Raw genomic sequence first — 20,562 nt, forward strand, 5'->3', positions numbered from 1 at the left:
GGAGGCTTTGTGCCCAACCCTTAGATAGAGAAGAGTAAAAGCCTCACTTCTTTTCCTTCTTAACCTTGGTAATGAATTCATGTGACTGTGTCTGGTTCGTGGCACTCATTTGGAAAGTTGAAACGTCTCATCTCAGTTGCCCCCTGACATCACAAGCCTGTGTTTTGTACCAAAAACTGGATAGAGGGAAACTGAGGGGTCGGTGTGAGCCTGTGGCTGGGCGCTGGTTCTGCAGGGTTTTCAGTAACAAGTTTTGTTTTTGTCTCCACATCGCTGTAAAGCAGAAGTAACTAAGAAACTTAAAACAACAAAATTTCTCTGAATTTAAAACAAAACAAACTTAAAACAAAAATTTCTCTGAATTTTTCATGTGGGAAGCTTACTGTGTTGTGGCACCTCAGCTTCATCAGGATAATTTTAATGATAGCGTTATTTGGTAGGCAGCAAAATTTTGAATTTATCATCTGAAAGATTTAAATGTAATTTATGCAAGTGAGTCAGATTCTGTATAGATATTAAAATAAATGAAAATTGGGTTTCTTACCCTGCCAGCCCAAAGCTCCCTGCTTCTGAGCCAAGTTGCAGTGTTTGCAGCTGCAGACGATGTGGGCGGCCTGTTATGTAGACAGGACAGCTGGTGGCAGGGATGTTGTCCGAAATGGCACAGTCTTGTTAATGACTATTTGCTTTATGAAAACTGAGGTGTAAAAGACTTTTATTGGGTAATCTATCTTTAATTTTTGATCGTGTAAAGGACTTTTAGTCAACATCTTTTCAGCCCTTCCGCATCCGCATAACAAAAGGATTGCTAAAATGGGAGACTCTTAATAGACAAAATATAAATAAATGTAAACTTTGGCTTAGCCTGTCAGAATTAACAAAAATTCTGAGTCAGCAAAGTCCAAAATAATGAGATTTTTTAATTGTAGCATTAGATATAATTTCTGACAGGTTAGAATTGTTTCAAAATTAAATGAATATTGTTTCAGGGGAAAGTGAGGTTTGAAGAAACACAAAATTTTGCTACCAGGTGGAGCAAAATATGTGTTTGCACATTATCTATTTTTTTTTTTTTTTTTTTGAGACAGTCTCAGTGTCACCCAGGCTACTCCTTGGCATCAGCCTAGCTCACAGCAACCTTAAACTCCTGGGCTCAAGCATCCTCCTGCCTCAGCCTTTGAAGTAGGTGGGACTACAGACACCTGCCTCCAGGACTGGCTAAGTTTTTCTATTTTTAATAGAGATGGGGTTTTGCTCTTGCTGAGGCTGGTCTCTAGCTTCTGACCTCTGAGCGATCCTCCTGCCTCTCTCAATGCTGGGACTGCAGGTGTGAGCCACTAGTGGCTGCAATACCTTTTTCACATTACTGTTTGCTTTAGAAGTTAGCTGTTTTCCTGGGGGTGACATGTTCTGAAAATTGGAACCTGGGCTACAGGGATCCTCCCACCTCAGGTGCACACCACCACACCTGGCTTTTTTTGTTTGTTTGTTAAGAAATGGGATCCTACTATATTGCTCAGGCTGTTTTTTGGGTTTTTTTTTTTTATTTCATTTTAAAGAAATTCACTGCTGAAAGCATAACATTTTGATGAGTTAGGGGATCTGAAGGGAAAATTTAGAGGTTATTACAGAATATGTTTGTGGAAGGAAATGCTTGAAGTCTCTTATCTGAAGCATGGGTATGTATCATTGCTTTGCACACATATCTGGTGTATTCTTAAGCTAGCATAAATGACATGTTATGAAAGTTCTCCAAGTTCTCTTCCTTGGACCCATGTCGGGGTAGTCCAGATACCTTTTCTGGGGCTAAGGGGTCAAAACGATTCCCGTAACAATAGTCAAACACCATGAGCCGTTTCTCCCAAATTTGACTCTTGTACCATCGGAGCAAAGGCAGATTGAAGCACTGGAACCTTGTGCCCTTCACCATGTGCACTGCATGTTTAAAACATACCAGCTTCCCTAAGACTGTCCTTACGGAGCAGTGAATATTGTTAATTTTATTATCTCAACCCTCAAATACACATCTGTTTAACTTTGCCTGTGATGAAATGCCAAGTACACATGGAGCAGCTGTCTCCAGGCAGAGCCCTGTGGGCTGGGTTGGGAGCCAGGCCAGCCACCTTCTCAGGGCGCACCGTCTGTCCTTGACAGAGCAACAGACGATGGCAGTTGCAGACTCAGTATTTGGCAGATATTTTCTCCACAGTTAATTATGTGAGTCTCAAGGAAAGCAACTGACAGTATTTTTTTTTTTTTTTTTTTTTTTTTTTTTTTTTTTTTTTTTTTTTTTTGCTAAGAATAAGATTCTAGCTTTGGAGGGAAAATTAGAATTTTGGAAAACTTGTGTCTACCGTTGTGAGCTTGATGGCTTCCCAGTAATGACTTCTGAGATCAGAGCTGACATACGAAAGTGTGTTTCTTCTGTGTGGTCTAATGAAATGTGTTGACATTTGGAATCTCTGCCTGAAACCCAGTGAACTGGTGTTTTCCACATGACCGGCATATGCATGGGTAAAATATGCGTTCGAAGTACAACACAGACTTAATGTGAAAAAGCGAAAAGTCCATTGATAGGACTTTTTTCTTTTTTCTTTTTTTTTCTTTTTTTTTTTTGAGACAGAGTCTCACTCTGTTGCCTGGGCTAGAGTGAGTGCCGTGGCATCAGCCTAGCTCACAGCAACCTCAAACTCCTGGGCTCAAACGAGCCTCCCAAGTAGCTGAGACTACAGGCATGTGCCACCACATCCGGCTAGTTTTTTCTATATATATTAGTTGGCCAATTAATTTCTTTCTATTTATAGTAGAGATGGGGTCTCGCTCTTGCTCAGGCTGGTTTTGAACTCCTGACCTCGAGCAATCCGCCCACCTTGGCCTCCCGGAGTGCTAGGATTACAGGCGTGAGCCACCGAGCCCGGCCCATTGATAGGACTTTTATGAAACTTATTACTTGCTGAGATTCGGTGTGATGTCCGAGAACATCCACAATATGTGAAAAGATTGTTAAAATACTCCCATTTTCTAAATGATACATCTGTGTCAGGTAAAATTTGTGGGGTTTTCTTAGTGTATTTCAGCCAAAACAATATGTGGGACTAGATTGAATGCAGCAGTAGACAGAAGAATCTCACTGTCTTCTGTTAAGCCAGAGATTTGCAAAAATATAAAACAATGACCTTAACACTATTTACTAGTTTGTTTGTTTGTTTGTTTTGGAAATAACATTACCTTTTCATATAAAAAAAAAGTGTAATGGATTTATTTTTTAATATATATTTAAAATTTTAGAAATATCAGTAGATACATTCCACATAAAACCAAAGCTCTTTTGGGTCCTCAGCTTTTAAGAGTATTAAGGTGTCTTGAGACCAAAAAGTTGAAGAACTGCTGGAGAGCTTGAAGGTCAGCAGTCTTGCTCTTGGGTCACCTTGCAGGCTTTGCTAACAGCTATTGAGAAATGTTGGCTAGTATATGGATGTATTCTTCTTGAACCTAAAGTATCATCGCATTCATTATCCCTACTTCTACTTAGTAGGAAATGGAGCGGTTTTCAGCTGAGAGAATATTTGTGCTTAGAAATGTAGAAAGATAATTTTAAATTCATGTGTTCAGTGTTATCTTACAGTTGTTCACTTCCCAGTTTCAGGGATGCCTACCCTTCTCTTCCTCTCTGGGGAAAAATTGTTACTAGTATGATGTGATTGCAGTTTTATGACCACATTCCCCGTGTAATGTGCTATGTATTGTGTAGAATTACACACTAGTTACAAGTTGTGTTAGAAATGTAATACCCTTTACTTTTGCCTTGATAGATATATATTTTTATTCCACACGCTGGCTGAAATTTTAGGTTTTCTGTGTTGAAGAAATTGTGAAAAGAAAGAAATTTTGCCAAATACAAAATGATTTGATCTGTTCTGAATATTGTTCTTTTATCTCATTCTGTTTAACAAAAATAACTACATTTTTTCTTTTGTGATTATTCAGAATTCAAGTCCTGTCTAGAAACATGTTTATTTTTCAGATCAGTATAAATTTATTTTATTTTATTTACTTATTTTTATAGAGATGGGATCGCTCACTGCAGCCTCAAACTTCTGGGGTCAAGTGATCCTCCTGCCTCAGCCTTTTAAGTAGCTGGGACTATACAGGTGCACACCACCACACCTGGCAAAAGCTTTTTATTTTTATTTTTTAGAAATGGGGTCTCACTATGGTTGCTTGGGCTGGTCTCAGACTTCTGGTGTCTGGTGATCCCTCCACCTCGGCCTCCTAAAGTGCTGGGATTACAGGTGTGAGCCACCAAGCCTGGCCTGGATTAATATAAATTGAATTTTTTTTTATTTTTTTTGTTTCTTAGTACATCTTGATTTCTTTGCTTTTATAAATGCTCACTGTTGTGAAATGTAACTTTTATGTTTCTTCTGAGTAGTAGTTTGTTGAAGCAGTTGTTTTGAGGTTAGACCACATTAATGAGATTGTGGCTGTGGTGCTGCCATTTGGTTGATGGGGGAGGGCTGAAATCTAAGTGATCACTGTCTCTTTAAGAGGAGCCAGGTGGAATGTTTGTCCCTTTGTTCTGAGGTCACTAGGGGGACCACTCTTGGAGGAAAGGCAGTTGGAGTGGGGCTGAAGAAGAGGTGAGAAGGGCTCTGGGGCAGATGTATTCAAAGTAAATACTCAGAACTAGCTGGAAATGAAGGCATCTTGAGCCTTTAAATGTTTAGATAAGACTATTTGAAAGAAGGCACGGAAGGGGAAATGATTTTTAAATATATGTGGGTAAACTGTGTCACGTTGGTGTTTAATAATCGTAAACATCAGCTTTCTAAAAACAATTTTTAGGTTTTTAATTAAAATATAACTACAGTATTAAGAATTTTAAATAATTACATTCTTGTATAATTTGCTGTTCAGCCTTTCACTTTGTGTTCATGTTTCTCTTCTCTGTGTTGGGTTTTATTGATCTGAGTCCATCTCAAAGTAGGCTCAAGGTTGGAAAGAAGCAGGTGCCTGGTCAGTGGTGTCTGAGCCTGCCCAGCTGCGCACTGCTGCGGAGCAGTCATGGCACCTGCTGCTCTGTGGGAAGATCCGTGACGAGGGCCATTGTGTGCTTTGCTTGTTAACTACTCCTAGGTGTTGTCTTGGTCACAGGGTGTGCGCTCAAATGCATTAGTTGGAAGGATTTTTTATTGATACATGGTTTTAGTTGTAATTACTTAAAAATCTATAAAATATTTTCTTATTTTCTTTTAGGAGCTTACTCCGTGGGAGCAATCTGTAGATAATCTGAATTGTTGACAATACGAATCCTGTTACTAGCCGACAGTGACTGACAACAGCGATGTTATAAGGCCTGGCTGTCTACTTGGACCAACAGATCTCATCAGCCAGGGTTTTTTGTTGTGTTTAGAATTTCAGGGGAAAGTGTCTAAGCTCTCAGTGTTGGGGCAGGTAAAGTATCAATACTGTTGTTACACAATAGCAGCAACATTTTAACTTAATAAGTTTGTATTTTTCTATTCCTATGTAAATAGAAACTTACTTGTAAAGAAACCGATATAATGTAATCTTCATGTTTATTTGAAATACACTGTACCCTTCATTTTAGAGGGGTTCCTTATCTGTGAACTCTGCATCCTGGGAGTCAGTCAACACAGATTGAAAACATGATAGGGAAATGATAAAAAACAAAAATACAAATTTTTAAAAAGCAATATGATGTAATAACTATGTACATAGCACATTATTATGTGTTGTGAGTTTAGTACTTGAAAGATAATTTGAAGTATATGGGAAGATGTGCATAGGCTGTATGCAGACACTACACTATTTTATGTAGGAGGCTTAAGCATCTATAGATTTTGGTATCAGGAGTTCCTGAAACCAGTCCCCTGAGGACACCAAGGGATATTTATATTCTAAATTTTAGCCTAAGGTTTTTAGATGAATATTTAATCATCTGTTAAGAATTTGATTCTGAGTGGTCCTTTAGTTTTGCATTGGTTATTAGTGCATAAATACTGAAATTGTATATAATCTCTTTGATGAAAAGCAAATTATATAAAGCAGAATTCTTCCTGTAGAAAGCCTTTGCCAAGATAACAGGTATTGGGGTTTTTTTCTCAGCCTAGCACGAGCTTCACCAGCTCTTGGTGCTGGAGGGACAACAGCCACATGGCCTTCCAGGCAAAGGCTGGTGCAGGCCCCTGAAACTGCATCTTTAGTAGAAACTTTTAATGTTGCATGAAAATGGACCCTCTTTTAAGATCTCTGTCAAATTTGCTGCAAATTTTTTCGTTTACCCAAGCAGAAAACTTTTCCTAAAAGTAAAATTTCTAGCATGAATGAATAGACAGTTACAATCGATGTGGTTTAGTGACTGCTCTGCCATATATGTTTCTAAAGAGCATGTCTCTGCTTTTCATGTTACTTCTCAACATTTAAAGCCCACGATCTTTTGCCTCGTGCCCAGGTGACCAAAGAAATGATGTGGTTCTAGCCTCAGCAGCTTCTGCATAGTAACCTGGGAGTGCGTGAGGTAGTTTACAGGACGTGGAGGTCACTGTCTGGCAGAATTTACAGCTGGACAGGAAAGGGGGAAGTGATAACATTTAGAGGGAAGCAAAAAAAAGAAAACAACAACAAAAGATTAGAAGTAATTTTAAATTTTGTATGTTTTATACTTTTTAGGTTTTCATTTTATGCCAGTCCTTCCCCTAGGATGGAACTTGGTGTGAAATCAGAGTCATCATTAGTATTTAAATGTCATTAAAGCCTGGACAGCTTGGAAAAGAATTCTCAAGGTATATACTGTCTTTTTCAGGTTTTGTCATTGTCAAGAATAAAAATTTCACAGATATCTTAGCACTCTGGGAGGCCGAGGCGGGCAGATCACTCAAGGTCAAGAGTTCGAAACAAGCCTGAGCAAGAGTGAGACCCGTCTCTACTATAAATAGAAAGAAATTAGTTGGCCAACTAAACATATACATATATATATGTAAAATTAACCGGGCATGGTGGCACATGCCTAGAGTCCCAGCTACTCGGGAGGCTAAGATAGGAGGATTGCTTGAGCCCCGGAGTTTGAGGTTGCTGTGAGCTAGGCTGACGCCACAGCACTCTAGCCCAGGCAACAGAGTGAGACTCGGTCTTAAGAAAACAATAATAATAAAAAAAATTAGTACACAGCTATTAAAATTTTCTTCAAGAACCACCTCAAATCATCTCAGACCACACCTTGGGAAACACTAGTCAAAAGGACCTACTTTATGTGCAGCTCCACTTTTTTGGGTAGGAAGTTGTTCTGTTGCATCCCTGCTTATAAATTGACATTTGGGTGGGGGGTGCTCCCTCTTGGATATTTTCGCTTGGCCGTTCGTTGGCAGTGACGTGATGCGTTTCATCACTAGGTATGGATGATAAATGCGATCCGAGCAATGAGGAGACACCTAAGGCCATCAAGCCCACGAGCAAAGAGTTCAGGAAAACATGGGGTTTCCGAAGAACCACTATTGCAAAGCGGGAGGGCGCAGGTGATGCAGAGGCCGACCCTGCGGAGCCGCAGCAGCACGGCCTGTCCTTGCGGCGCAGCGGCCGGCAACCCAAGCGCACAGAGCGGGTGGAGGAGTTCCTCACCACGGTTCGGCGCCGAGGAAGAAGGAGCATCCCTGTGTCCCTCGAGGATTCCAGCGAGCCAACGTCTTGTCCAGTCACAGACGCCGAAACCACTTCGGAAGGGAGCGTAGAAAGCACTTCTGAGGGCAGAAGTGGTCCCAAGTCTGGCTCCACTCGTGGGAAGGAACGACCGGCCTCTTCAGAGAAGGCCAAAGGAGGTGATGACGAGGATGCCACCTCTGATAGTGACAGTGACGGGCTGACCTTGAAAGAGCTTCAGAATCGCCTTCGAAGAAAGCGAGAGCAGGAGCCCACTGAGCGGCCCTTGAAAGGCATCCAGAACCGCCTGCGGAAGAAGCAGCGGGACGAGGACCCCACAGAAACAGTGGACGTCCAGGCTGGTGGCGCTGTTGAGAGCACGCTGCCCAGCAAGCAGGAGCCTGGGGATGAGCATGGGGCTGCGGCCCAGGTCGGGAAGGGTGATGGTGAGGCAGAGGGGACAGTGGCGCAGGGAGTCAAGGAGGAAGAACCTGGGGACTCGTGCAAGCCTAAGCCTGAGTGTGAGGTGTACGACCCCAACGCTCTGTACTGCATCTGCCGCCAGCCTCACAACAACAGGTAGGTCATGGGGCCCAGTTTTCTCAGAGACCCAAGCATGAGAATAGAGTTTTCCATTTGCTTTGATTTGAAGAGTTACAAAGCTGGGCTGGATGAGTGAGTGCACTGACAAAGATGAACAAGGTGTTGTCAATAAAGAAATGCAAGGAGTGGGTAACGACTGCCTGGAGCTTCCTGGGGCACCACTTTGGTAGCTTGCCAGCCACACATGGCTGATGGCAGGCAGCGTGGCAGTGTGAGATACGACGGAAAGCCACATGTGGCCAGTGGCTCTTGTGTAGACAGCACAGGAGAGAGCCTCTGTCGTCTCAGGGACTTGTGTCAGACAGCACTGCTCTAGACTGTTCTGGGAGGCCTAGCAGAAGGTGGTGTGCACACCGCGATTGGACCCTACTGCAGACGTCTGAGCAACACAGAGCCTTTGCTGGGGTTGGGTGCTAGTGGCACAGCGGAGCCTCTGCTGGGGCTGGTGGTGGAGCAGAGGTGTTGTTGCTGGAGTTGTTGCTGTTTTCTGGAGACATGCACTAAAGTGGGTGGAATGCCTTAAAGCCTGTAGTCCATCTTAAAAGGCTCTAGTCAAAAGAAGGATGAAAGCCGGGCGCGGTGGCTCACGCCTGTAATCCTAGCACTCTGGGAGGCTGAGGCGGGCGGATTGCTCGAGGTGAGGAGTTCGAAACCAGCCTGAGCAAGAGCGAGACCCCGTCTCTACTATAAATAGAAAGAAATTAATTGGCCAACTAATATATATATAAAATTAGCCGGGCATGGTGGCGCATGCCTGTAGTCCCAGCTACTCGGGAGGCTGAGGCAGCAGGATTGCTTGAGCCCAGGAGTTTGAGGTTGCTGTGAGCTAGGCTGACGCCATGGCACTCACTCTAGCCTGGGCAACAAGCGAGACTCTGTCTCAAAAAAAAAAGAAGGATGAAGCAAACTTGGTTTAATGTTAATACAAGAGCATATGGGTGTTCTTCATTCTTGTTTAATTTTTCTGTATATATGCATTTTCTCAGAATGTCAGAACCAACTTGACTTAATATCGACAGATACATGTTTAGCAGTCCTCATCCGTGACACCACTCCTTTCTCATTTCAGGTTTATGATTTGCTGTGACCGGTGTGAGGAATGGTTTCATGGCGACTGTGTGGGTATTTCCGAGGCACGTGGAAGGCTATTGGAAAGGAATGGGGAGGATTATATCTGCCCCAACTGCACCATCTTGCAAGTGCAAGATGAGACTAACTCAGAAATCACAGATCAGCCAGAGACTAAGTTCAGGCCCGGAGACACCGACGGCACCGACTTCACCAGCATAGGGACGGTGGAGCAGAAGTCCAGTGAGGACCAGGGCATAAAGGGCAGGATCGAGAAGGCTGCGCATCCAAGCGGCAAGAAGAAGCTCAAGATCTTCCAGCCTGTGAGTGCTCATTGCGGGCCAGCGTTGAGGGTGCCCTTGCGGATGGCAGACTTGCCGTGGGTAGGCAGTGCTTCCGGGGACAATGCCGTGTCCCCCGGGGGCTGTACTCAGCTCCGTCTCCTGCCTCACCCTGTTTGCCTCCTGTGTTATTACCAACTTAGTTTTTGTAAATTAGCTGTCAGTATTCTTGCTGTCCTTGCGTGCTTTATGTACATTACCAGATTGTCTTTGGGCTGTTGTAGTAACTACACCCCCTATACCCTCTTCCAACAGGTGAGAAGCCCAGAGGGCTGGTCCCTGGGGTGCTGGTGCACAGCGCATTGTTTCTCTACCTTGCGGCCCTGTCACTGCTTCTCCTCCCACTTGGCCCTGTGCTGCTCCAGGCTGAGATTCTCCATCGTGTCACCTTAGCTTCTGTTAGGAGAGCATCTCGGGCTCCCAGAGTTCCCATCCCGCCTCTGCAGGGATGCTGAGCCTGTTTTCACTCTGGACCTTCCTGGGTCCTTGGGCCATGCATATCCTGGCCACCCCGTCCTGGCAGTTGTCAGGTGTAGAGGCTTTGGGATTGCTGTGTCTAGAAGCATCTCTGCCTTGCATTCTTGCACTGTGTCAGCCTCAAGGTGGAAGTGTGAGGACTCAGCCATTTAAATGAACATGCTCTGGAAGTATTAGGAGGGACCAAGTGGAAATGCAGTGTTAACTGTTGAGATCATACTCATATTTAATCATTAGGAAATGGAGGGATATGTAAATTAATGGGGAAAGTCATCAGTTTTTTATGTCTTTATTGTCCATGTGTGTGACATAATCCTAAATTTTATTCTAAGTAAAACTTACATTCTGTGGAAGAAAAACAATTATGTTAAATATTTAATCTGAGAATAAGTTTTGCTCAAGTACATTTGAGGGACGTGTGTGTGTGTATTTAGTAGCTACCCCCGAAACATACTTGAGTAGTTGTGAACAGAAGCAACCAAGTGTACTTCTTGTAGCGTGTCATCTCCTATTGCTGCAAAACAAATTACCACAAACTCAGCTTAAAACAGTGGCGTTTATGATCTCAGTTTCCAGAAGCCTGGGCACGGCGTAGGTGGCCTCTGCCCAGCGCCTTGCACAGCTGTAGTCGGGCATGGCTGGGGCTGGGCCTCCTCAGAGGCTCGGCGAGGAGGAGACTCTCTGCCAGAAGCCCTCAAGTGGCTCCATCCATAAGCCCCATGCAATTTTTGTGGCATGCTTATACTAAAAAATGATTTGTTGTTTATGTGAAACTGAAATTTAACTGGGTGTTCCTGTATTTTATTTGGCAGTCTTACCCCAGGTTCTAGCCATAGGTCCTCTCCATACAGGGGAGCTTCAAAACCTGCCCTGGAGTCTTCTCTCGTCAGGAAAGGGCAGCCCCTCTTCTGAGAGTTTCCAGCTGGTTCAGACCCTTTTGACTCAGAATCAGCCCATTTGGGGCCTTACTTACACCTGCAAAGTCCCTGCACGTCTGCCCTGTAGCAGAACGTAGTTGTGGCTGTGAAATCACTCTCTGGTCAAAGAGCACAGGGCCTGGAGTCCTTGGGGTCATCTTGGGGTTCTGCACACACAGGAACCGTAAAATGGGAGGGGCCTGCACAGAGATGTAGATTTGTGGAGCTTGGGCAAATGAAGCTAAGTTTTTCTTATTATTCAAAAGTGGCCTTGGTACTATAAATAGTGATTTTACAAAATACTGTTAATTGTCAAAACCGGCCAGTATATCGTTTGAATTCGCCTCTTTTGTTCTGCAGGTTGTAGAGGCTCCTGGTGCCTCAAAGTGCATTGGCCCTGGGTGCTCCAGCTTGGCACAACCTGACTCTGTTTACTGCAGTAATGATTGCATTCTTAAACATGCTGCAGCAACCATGAAATTTCTAAGTTCAGGTAAAGAACAAAAACCAAAACCTAAAGAAAAGATCAAGATAAAGCCAGAAAAGCTCAATCTGCCAAAATGTAGTGTTCAGGTAAGTTGGCCAAGTCCAGCTGTTTTTATTTATTTGCAGACTGTGGGGACGGCATGTTCAGATGTAACGCAGAGAGTATCACCTTTGCTTTTGCCTTTCAATTCTCCCCCAGTTTTCTTTTTCCCCTCACTCTGTCAGCTGAGGGATTAGTTAACATAACTGAACAGAGCTGTGCAGGCAGCTGGCTGCTGTGTGGAGGGCACAGTCTTTTTGAGAGACTGGTGACCACCAGAGGGATTTGTGTGGAAAGTGGCTCTTGGGGCAGTTGAGGGGTGTGTCCTGGGTGAGGCTGTGTGCTTCATTGAAGACCCAGCTATCAAAGTTGGCTGGTTTCTACACTCCGTGTGATTTTGCAAGAGTCTGAGGGTATTGAGAGATCACACACTCTTGTCTTAGGCCCTTCCTTGGGCTCTATGTGGCTGTGTCAACGGGAGGAGGGGTTCTTGATTATTTTCACACACTTATTTAGCTTTTAGATGACTTAATTTTTAAGGCTAATAATCTTGAATCATAAAACTTCCAAAGAAGCAGTTGTTGCTGGGAGTACCCTAGACCTTGCTGCCATCCCAGAATCACCAGGGTTTCAATTGAGAATACAGGACCATTTGTGCTCCCATCTTCCTTCCACGTCACTGCGCCCTGTGTTGGGCACAGCCTCACACACAGGCCTGTCCCCTTTGCCTTGCCTGGTCTCATTGTCTCTCACTCATGTGGCTCATTCTTTTGTCATTTTGGCAGCCTCATACTCAGCCTGGTTACCGATGATTCTGTGTCAGGGACCTTAACACCACTCAAATACTTGAAATCCCAACTATTACGTGGGAATGCTGGGGGTCCACGGGTGTGCAGGTGTAGCCAGACTGCTGCTGAGCAGGCACAGTAGCAGGCTCAGGATGGGCGAGATGTCAAAGTGACCTTCATTGGGCAGTGAGAGGAGGTGGTAAAGGTATGATTTCTGACTTTCTGAATGATTGGGATTTTACTGATTATCCAGGCAGGCATTAAAATCCCTTCCATGCACAAGAGACCAGCTCCAGAAAAGAAAGAAATCATAGTGAAGAAGGTGATGGTGGCCCTGTGCAGAAACGAAGCCCTGGGGAAGGAAGCGACCTGTGAGAGCAGCACGCCATCGTGGGCAAGCGATCACAATTACAATGCAGTGAAGCCAGAAAAGACTGCTGCTCCCTCGGCATCACTGTTGTGTAAAAGTACGTATCACCCAGGGAGTGGCCTCCTGCCCCCCTCCCACTCTCTCTGGATAGCCCTCCCCCAGGCCTCCGAGGCCTGGGAGTCCCAGCTGTGCTCTGGCGCTGGTTGTGAGCACCAGCTGCACCGTCCAAGCTGGAAGCAAAGCCCGTGTCCACGATGCCTCCTGACCCCTGCTTCTGTCCTTGCTCTGTTGGGACTTTGTTTTCAAAGAGCTGTACAAACCTCCTTGGCAAGTGTTCCACCTTCACAATTGAGTTCTTTAACCTCTGTTTTCATTATCAGGCCCTGGTAAGTGTGTGTATCACCTTCAAGTCTGATTGGGTGGATACACTGCCCAGCATTCAGAATTCATCACCGTCCAAACACCAGTCAGTTTTATTACCCTGTGTAAACTTCAGGAGTTTTTCCACATTATCAACTTTCAGCACATAAAATCATCACTTCTTTTGTATGCTGTGGGAATCTCTCTGCAAATCAGTATTGCGTCTGACACTTGATTGAGGTATGATTTTCAGGAGTTACATGTATTTTTCACTGGACGCAGGAATGTTTTCATGTCCAGTTCACATGCTGCACACCCACATAAACACACACTGGAATTTTGAAAGCCATTTACTGCTGCTTAACAGATCCCATGGTGAGTGTGATGTGCTTTCACACTGGAGCAGTATCCTCACCAAAGGTAAAGTGTCTTGGGCTCTTGGTATCTGAATCTCTTGAATATTTAGACTGTTAAAGGTCACATACCCTGCCCCAAATTTCAAATTAATGAAATGAAGATATTCCAGATAGATCTTTGAAACCCCAGATGAGATCCTGCACCTTGAATCTACTTACTCTTGTTTCTTGGCCTAATGTTGCAAAGATAAGTTTTAGGGATTTAAATTAGGGCCATAGGACACATCATACTCTACTACTTGCAGTTCCAGGGTTTTTTGTTTGTTTGCTTTGAGAGAGTCTCACTCTGTTGCCCTGGCTAGAGTGTTGTGGCATCAGCCTAGCTGACAGCCACCTCAGACTCTCCTGAGCTCAAGCTATCCTTCTGCCTCAGCCACTAAAGTAGGTGGGACTTTAGGCATGCGCCACCATGCCTGGCTAATTTTTTCTAGTTTTGGTAGAGACAGGGTCTTGCTCTTGCTCAGGCTGGTCTTGAACTCCTGAGCTCAAACGATCCACCAGCCTCTGCCTCCCAGAGTGCTAGGATTACAGGCGTGAGCCACCGCGCCCGGCCAGCAGTTCTGTTTTTATGTGTGCTATTTATAGTGCATTTTGTGCTTTTATAAAAAGCACCGAAAGGTTGAGTAGCCCTGAATTCCAGGACTATAGAAGTGTGCCGCACTTTCCTTTCAGTGGGCCTCTAAACAGATCACCTAAGGATATGCTCGTTGCAGGTAGGTGCTAGAGCTGGTGTGGCTAAAAAAAAAATACATAACTTCGTTTTGATAATGTTAATAGACAACTAAAAAATGGAATCACAAGTAAATTGAACTTACGAATTGCTCCATTATTATGAGTCCCAATATACTTTAGGTTGTTTGAGCTAATAAGACTTTTATGCTAACAAATACTATGTCTCAAATGTTCATGAAATTACAGCACCTCTACAAAACAGCACTTTTACAGAGCTAATGTACTTAAAAATAGGCAGCCCCTATCTGTGAATGGGTAGGGAGTGCCCTGATGCTGTTCTATAAGTGCCTTAAGTTGGTAGTAGGCACACAACAGGGAAAGAAAAACTAGGATATGACCAGAGTGCAGATACCTGGGCGATAATTTCGGATCAATTAATTTCTCTTTGTTTCGACCAGAATTGGAAAGCTGTCCCTGAGACTCCACATTTGTGGAGTTTGGGGAGACTCCGTGCATTGGGGCCCATGGGGGAGACGATGGGCTCTGATCCCCGAATTATGACCTCCCGCCCCACTCTTGCTGGGTGCGGACTCAGGACAACAGGAGGCTGGCTGCGTCTTTGGGGTTTGCTTTGACCTTTCTCACGTCCTCCCTTACGACACATCAGCTCCTTAAGGAAGCTGGTACGCTTCAGGGGTAGGAATTGGGGGCAAATTAATGACTAATTAGCCTTTCCAGCACATCTCATCTCAACATTAAAATTGATGGTTATTCTGAATTTATACACAACATAAGAAGGGGACACATTTTTGTAGTCGCCTCTGATCCTTTTCTGTTATCCCAGAAAGGTCATCTTTGTTCAAGGTGGCTGGGAGGAGGGCAGGGACATTGGTGAGCGCAGCTACCTGGTCTCTCCCTCTCTCCCCAGAACATCTCTGCACCTTCCCAGGGCAAAGTGGGGGCACCACACACAGCTCCCCAGAATCCACATCCCAGGACCCTTGTCCCAACCCCCCGGCTGGCTGTGGAGCAGCTTCTGGCAGGGTGGGATTTAGAGCGAGGCTGGTGCCGGGTCTGTCTCCAGTGGGTTTTCTTGCGAGGTGACCCGCGCTGCACCCACGAGCTGTGGTGAGAAGACTGCGTGGCAGCTGCACTGCTGCCCTCCCCGGATCCCGTCCGGCAGGCAGGCCTCGCACAGACCTCCTCTGCTGCTGTGAGGAGGGCGCCACCCCGTAGTGTCGTAGATCCTTCCTTCACGTCCGCACGTTCCTCTAATTTGTTTTTAGAAATTGTGTTTTAGGATTTCTGTACACTTTGTGTGGCTTACGGAAACAGTTGGCATTTTATTTCTCCCCAAGGTCATGATGTTTCTTTTTGTGTTTTTATATCCTTTTCCATATTTTTCTTTTTATTTCCAGTTAGTGCACGTCCTGTTATTGTCAAGGTATCAAGTGGGCTTAAAATTTTTTTTCGAAAATGTTTGGTTTATTAGAATGTTGAAATGGAATTCTGGCGTTTATAGGCACAATTCCTAGTATTTTGTACTCCCTAAATGGCTCATTAAGTGACTTAAAACACTGGGCATCTGAACAGATTTTGACCAGAAAACAGATTTCTACAGTTCATTTCATCTAGATGTGGGAATTAAAGTGGAAAACCTTACCAACCTGTAAACCCCAATCCAGATGACTTGTCATGCCTTGCCCAGGTAGAAGCCCTTCCCCTCGCTCATGTGCCTGCCACAGAGGTGGTGAAATGGATGGAGGACACAGATTTTCACCAGGATAACTCATGGCCTGGGCTCCAGCAGCACTTTCACTGAAACCCTGAGAGGAGCAGTTTCCTGTAATGAATGTGTGGGGGTCTAGAGCCCAACTCGGGCTAGTAGGAGGGTGTGCATCTCACCGGTTCCATCACCATCTTACCTGTCTCATCCAGAGCTGCCGGTGGCAATAAACACAGTTGGGAGTAACCAGACTTCGTACATCCAAACCAGTCTCCTCCCAGTTAGAATATCAAAATTTGTACTAAGAAAGGATTTAGCTTGACAGCTGTTTTTTAATGTTACTCATATATCTGGAATTTTCTTTGTTGTCAGTAATAACATTCTTTGATATTTAAAGTGTTTTACTCTCTATAAACTTTAAAAAGGAGGCTGCTGTTCATAAAATTAAATCGTGGAAAAGTTTTGCATCCATCTCTGTCAAGTTGAACCTGCAGGTGGAGTCCCCTCGGCACTGTCCTGTGGCATCCTCCAGTCTGCTCCTCAGCTGTCCCCTCTTGGGCTTCAGCCACCTTGGGGAGGGGGGTCAGGGGGTAGAAGTTTCCAGCAGGATTGGTCCCACTAAAGTCACCACCTCTTCAGTGACCTTCGTATAACCCTTGGAGCTGTGGATCTGCTCTAATACTCTTTAAAGATTAGTACTCTAGGAAAGTTCCTTTGGTGGCATTATCTTATAGCGTGCGAAGGTCACCTCTGAAGATAAGCTGCTACGAGTCCTCCGGTACACGAGTTTCAGGCATATTTTGTACGAAGCTGTAAAATACTTAACATTTTTGTTTTGTTTTTTTTTCTTTCTGTTACACATCAACATGCACATAGTTATAGTCTTAGCTTCTAAAAATTAGAGAAGTAAACTTAGAAGATTGATGAGAATTTTTGCTACTCTCATTTATATAAATGAAGGTTGGGGCAACTTTCATTTGCTGAGAACCTGGAGGAGTCCGACAGCAAGAACATAAGGTAACTGGCTGCGCACGGCTGCACTGTGCTCTGCACGGTGCTCTCGGCTTTGGGGTGACCTACTGAGTATGACCCTTTGGGAGGGGGGCACCATTCAGGAGGGCACGTGGGCTGTTCTGACATGCCCCTGCCGAGCTGGGTCAGGTGGTGAGCATTGTAGGCACAGACGATGTTGCTTGAAACATAACCTTATTCAAGTATTCAGGGTGCCTGTCAGTGGTTTCAGAGACCCCCAAGGAGCAGCAGCTCAACTCCCAAATGAGTCCTGGGTTCCGGCAGCCGGGTGCACACAGCACAGCTGGGATTGCATTTGAGAGGGACACCTGTCTATGATGTGGTCCTCGTCACATTTCATTCTAATGATTGAAGCATAATTTGTATTACCAACCCAACATGAATCAGGTTTTAACTTAGTTTTCAAAGTACCATATGTGGGACTATCAAAGCAAGGAAGAATAATTTCCTCCAGGTATACAGTTGCTTTTTTGCAAGTTTCTTGAGAGTTCTACACCTCCATAGAGGTGAAATTAACTCAGATATTGGACATAAGAAAAAAAAGTTAACTTAGGGAAGCTTTGCTTGTCCCAAACAGTATGGTTTGGTTGTGGACCACTACAAAAAACGTTCTAGTCGTAATGACCATCCACTCTGAGGAGCATCTGTGCTCTAAAAGGATGAGTCATTGGGAAATAATGAAGCATGTTGAGAGGAGCAAAAGCAGAGCATTTTCCCTGAAACCCACTGTCACGTTGGTCCTTAATACTGGGGAAAATCTTAGTGAAGAAACAGTTGAACTGGGAATCTAGAGAAAAGTAGAACTGATGTCACTGTGCACAGTTTACTTCCACAGTCCCCCATCATGTCCCTTCGGGGAGGGTCCTAGTTTCCGGGTTAGTGGCATAGAAGGGGTTCCTAGGGGCCCTGCAGCTGCATCTGACCTGGATTCGGGCACAGTTGGGAGTGGGTCGAGGCCAGGGTGCTCGTTCCCTGAACAGCCAGCAATGCCCAGAAAGAGGGTCAGAAGATGCGTGCAACAGTCCATGGTCTTCAGCAGTCCCTTTGCTGTGAGGGACCGTCCAGCAAGGGCAGTCACTAGACGTGGGGTGAGGTGGAGCTGTGCAGACATGGTCTCTTGTCCCATATTTTAATTCCTGTCCAGCAGCTCCATTTGGGCAGTTGCACGGGTTATCTGCACAGGAACTAATGCATCAGCGCCCTTCCTCTGGGAGGCCTGGATTCCTGCCGATCCCTTGAGACGCGCTAGTGCCACCCAGTGGCCACCATGTTGTAATGCCACAGCCAGCCTTCCTGCATGTCAAGACGCCCAGTGTCTGCTTTGGGGAAATTAGCCTGTTAGTACTGCTGATCCCTGTCACGACTGGAACCCAGACAGCTTCCATTACAGACAAGTGGTCCAAGCCACTGGGCAGCTTTCCCTCCTATAGCCACTCAGGCAGGCGGCTCCCTGAGGGCAGGGGAGACCCCTGTGCTGGGCAGAGGCACCTCTGCCCTAGGTGGACAACTGACTTGGTGCAGCTGGGGCAGTACCACGTGAGGCAGCCTCTTACCCTAGTGGTGCTGCTGATGTTTTTCTACAGTAGGGTTTTTTCCTGGTTGGTTACAGAGTTTTCCCATGCCCTTCTGTAAGTTCATGCACAACATAATACAGTTAAAAGTGAACTTGGTTGAAGAAGATGCAAATTCAGTCTTAGCACTACTCAAAAAAATGTGCTCATTGTCACTGCTATTTCAGCAGCAGACAACCTGAGTTTGACAACAGCACCCCTGGGACAATGCCTAGATAGGACTTGGGTGGTTTCAGAATAGAAGGCCTAGTTTGTGTTGTCAGACAACAGGTGAGCTGGAGACAAGGCTGTTGGGGGTCCAACAGTTTCAGGACATTTTACCTGTGATTTATTTACCTAATTATACCTATTTATATACTCTGGGTTTTTAAGTTTTTTTTTTAGAGACAGGGTCTTTCTCTGTCAGCCAGGCTGGAGTGCAATGGTACTGTCATAGCTCACTCTAGCCTCAAACTCCGGGTTCAAGCAATCCTCTCACTTCAGCCTCCCATGTAGCTGGGACTACAGGATAAGTCACCATGCCTCCCCAGGTAGTTTTTCTGGTTTTTGTAGAGACAAGGTCTCTTGGTCAGGCTAGTCTCAATCTCCTGGGTTTAAGTGATCCTCCTGCCTCAGCCTCCCAAAGTTATTTATATACACTTTGAAGCACAGGTGAGGAATAACAGAGGTTGACTTTTAAAAGGCAGAAACAGTTTTCCAAAATAGCAATTTAATAGTTAAAGAAAGCCATCCTCTGCTTTTTTAAATAGGTAACTTGATTGCTATTGCCACTCTTTTTGGTAATAGGTGATATTAGTCAAATGTATTAGGAATGCCCTAAAAATCTCTTGACTTGGGTTTTGCCTGAACGAGGGAAAATTGCATCAATAGAAGTGTTGATCCTAAACACAGACATCTCGTTCTAATGCTTTTGATTTGGAGAAGTGTCAGTAACATCCTTGAAGTTAACACATACTTGTAACCTGAAACAAGGTAAGAGTTAGATGTCACTGAAAATCTACTTCAGGTCATTCACACAGTTGTCCTGTGTGCTGCATTCAAGGCATTTTATTGAGGTTTCTGGAAACAACCTCAAGCCAGCTCTTTAGAGTTATTTAAACACGCAGTATTACAATACTCTCAGCAAAGTTTGTAGTTGCAGTGACTAAACTGGTTTTAGGTTTCAGTTTCCATGACGGGTTCGTTCTTTTTATGACCGCCCGATGTTGGTTTCCTGGCAGGTGATTAAAGTGACACACCTCTGTAGACCAGTGGTTGTTTCGTTATGTCCCTGCCCGATGTCAAAATCATTTTGACCTTGTCCTCTGGCACTTTTTTCTTGCTATACTCTAAAATTGGTTCCTTCCCTGCCCCTCCCCTCTCACATCCTCCACTGAGAAAAGTGGCCTCTGCCGATTTATTTAACCTAAACTCTAGCAGTCCTGCAGACATTCTTAGCTAAGTATGAGTTGTCAAATAAAATAGGTATATGGGCTTGATGGGATGAAATGACACAAGTAGAATAGGAAAGGCAGAGTTTCCTCAACAGCAAAACTGGTCTCTGCCTTTGCCCCTTGTGTGTCCCCATTTCCTTTTTTCTCACACACTGCCACTGCTTTATGGCATACTTTATTTTACAAACCAGCTCCCAAAGGCAGGGGGAAGCACTTTGAGGTGCAGCTGTGGGGCCTGGGAATACCAGCACAGACAGACTACCTTTGACAGATGGTGGGAAGGGTTCTATGGGAAGGAATAGGGATTTGCCTTTTTAGTGATTACCATTAAAATGATTGTTAGAGAACATATGGAAACTCTTCAAAGTTAGAATTGATAACCTGTTAACACTAACATGTCATCCAGAGCTTTGGATCCATGTAGTGCTATTGTAAATTTTGCAAGATTAAGGAATTTTATTTATCCTGCAAAGTGGGGAAAACTTACAGCCCCCAGGCTTTTAGGGACTTTGCTACAGGAGAGGGCTGCAGCCCTCCGCCAGCGTGGTGAGGCGATTCAGGCCTCCTCTCAGCTTGTCCCTGAACCTTCACACCTCCCTCACCTAT

At 44.7% G+C, this 20,562-nt stretch overlaps 1 protein-coding gene across 4 annotated transcripts in view; it reads left to right on the forward strand.

Moving 5' to 3' along the window:
- The window catches only part of DIDO1 (death inducer-obliterator 1), a 56,610-nt gene that overhangs the window by 16,409 nt on the left and 19,639 nt on the right, over positions 1–20,562 (forward strand). For 3 of the 4 annotated variants that reach the window (XM_020281736.2, XM_020281738.2, XM_012772924.3), the window contains exons 2-7: positions 5,257–5,454; positions 6,694–6,806; positions 7,413–8,235; positions 9,329–9,650; positions 11,423–11,635; positions 12,630–12,843. In XM_020281736.2, coding sequence (XP_020137325.2) covers positions 7,415–8,235; positions 9,329–9,650; positions 11,423–11,635; positions 12,630–12,843 — 1,570 coding nt within the window. In that variant the 5' untranslated portion in view covers positions 5,257–5,454; positions 6,694–6,806; positions 7,413–7,414. Of the gene's footprint in view, positions 1–5,256; positions 5,455–6,693; positions 6,807–7,412; positions 8,236–9,328; positions 9,651–11,422; positions 11,636–12,629; positions 13,296–20,562 lie in introns of those variants that run through there. The other variant, XM_076010811.1, reaches the window with a different exon arrangement.

The sequence above is a fragment of the Microcebus murinus genome, chromosome 16 (assembly GCF_040939455.1).
Source record: "Microcebus murinus isolate Inina chromosome 16, M.murinus_Inina_mat1.0, whole genome shotgun sequence".
NCBI classification, from domain to species: domain Eukaryota; kingdom Metazoa; phylum Chordata; class Mammalia; order Primates; family Cheirogaleidae; genus Microcebus; species Microcebus murinus.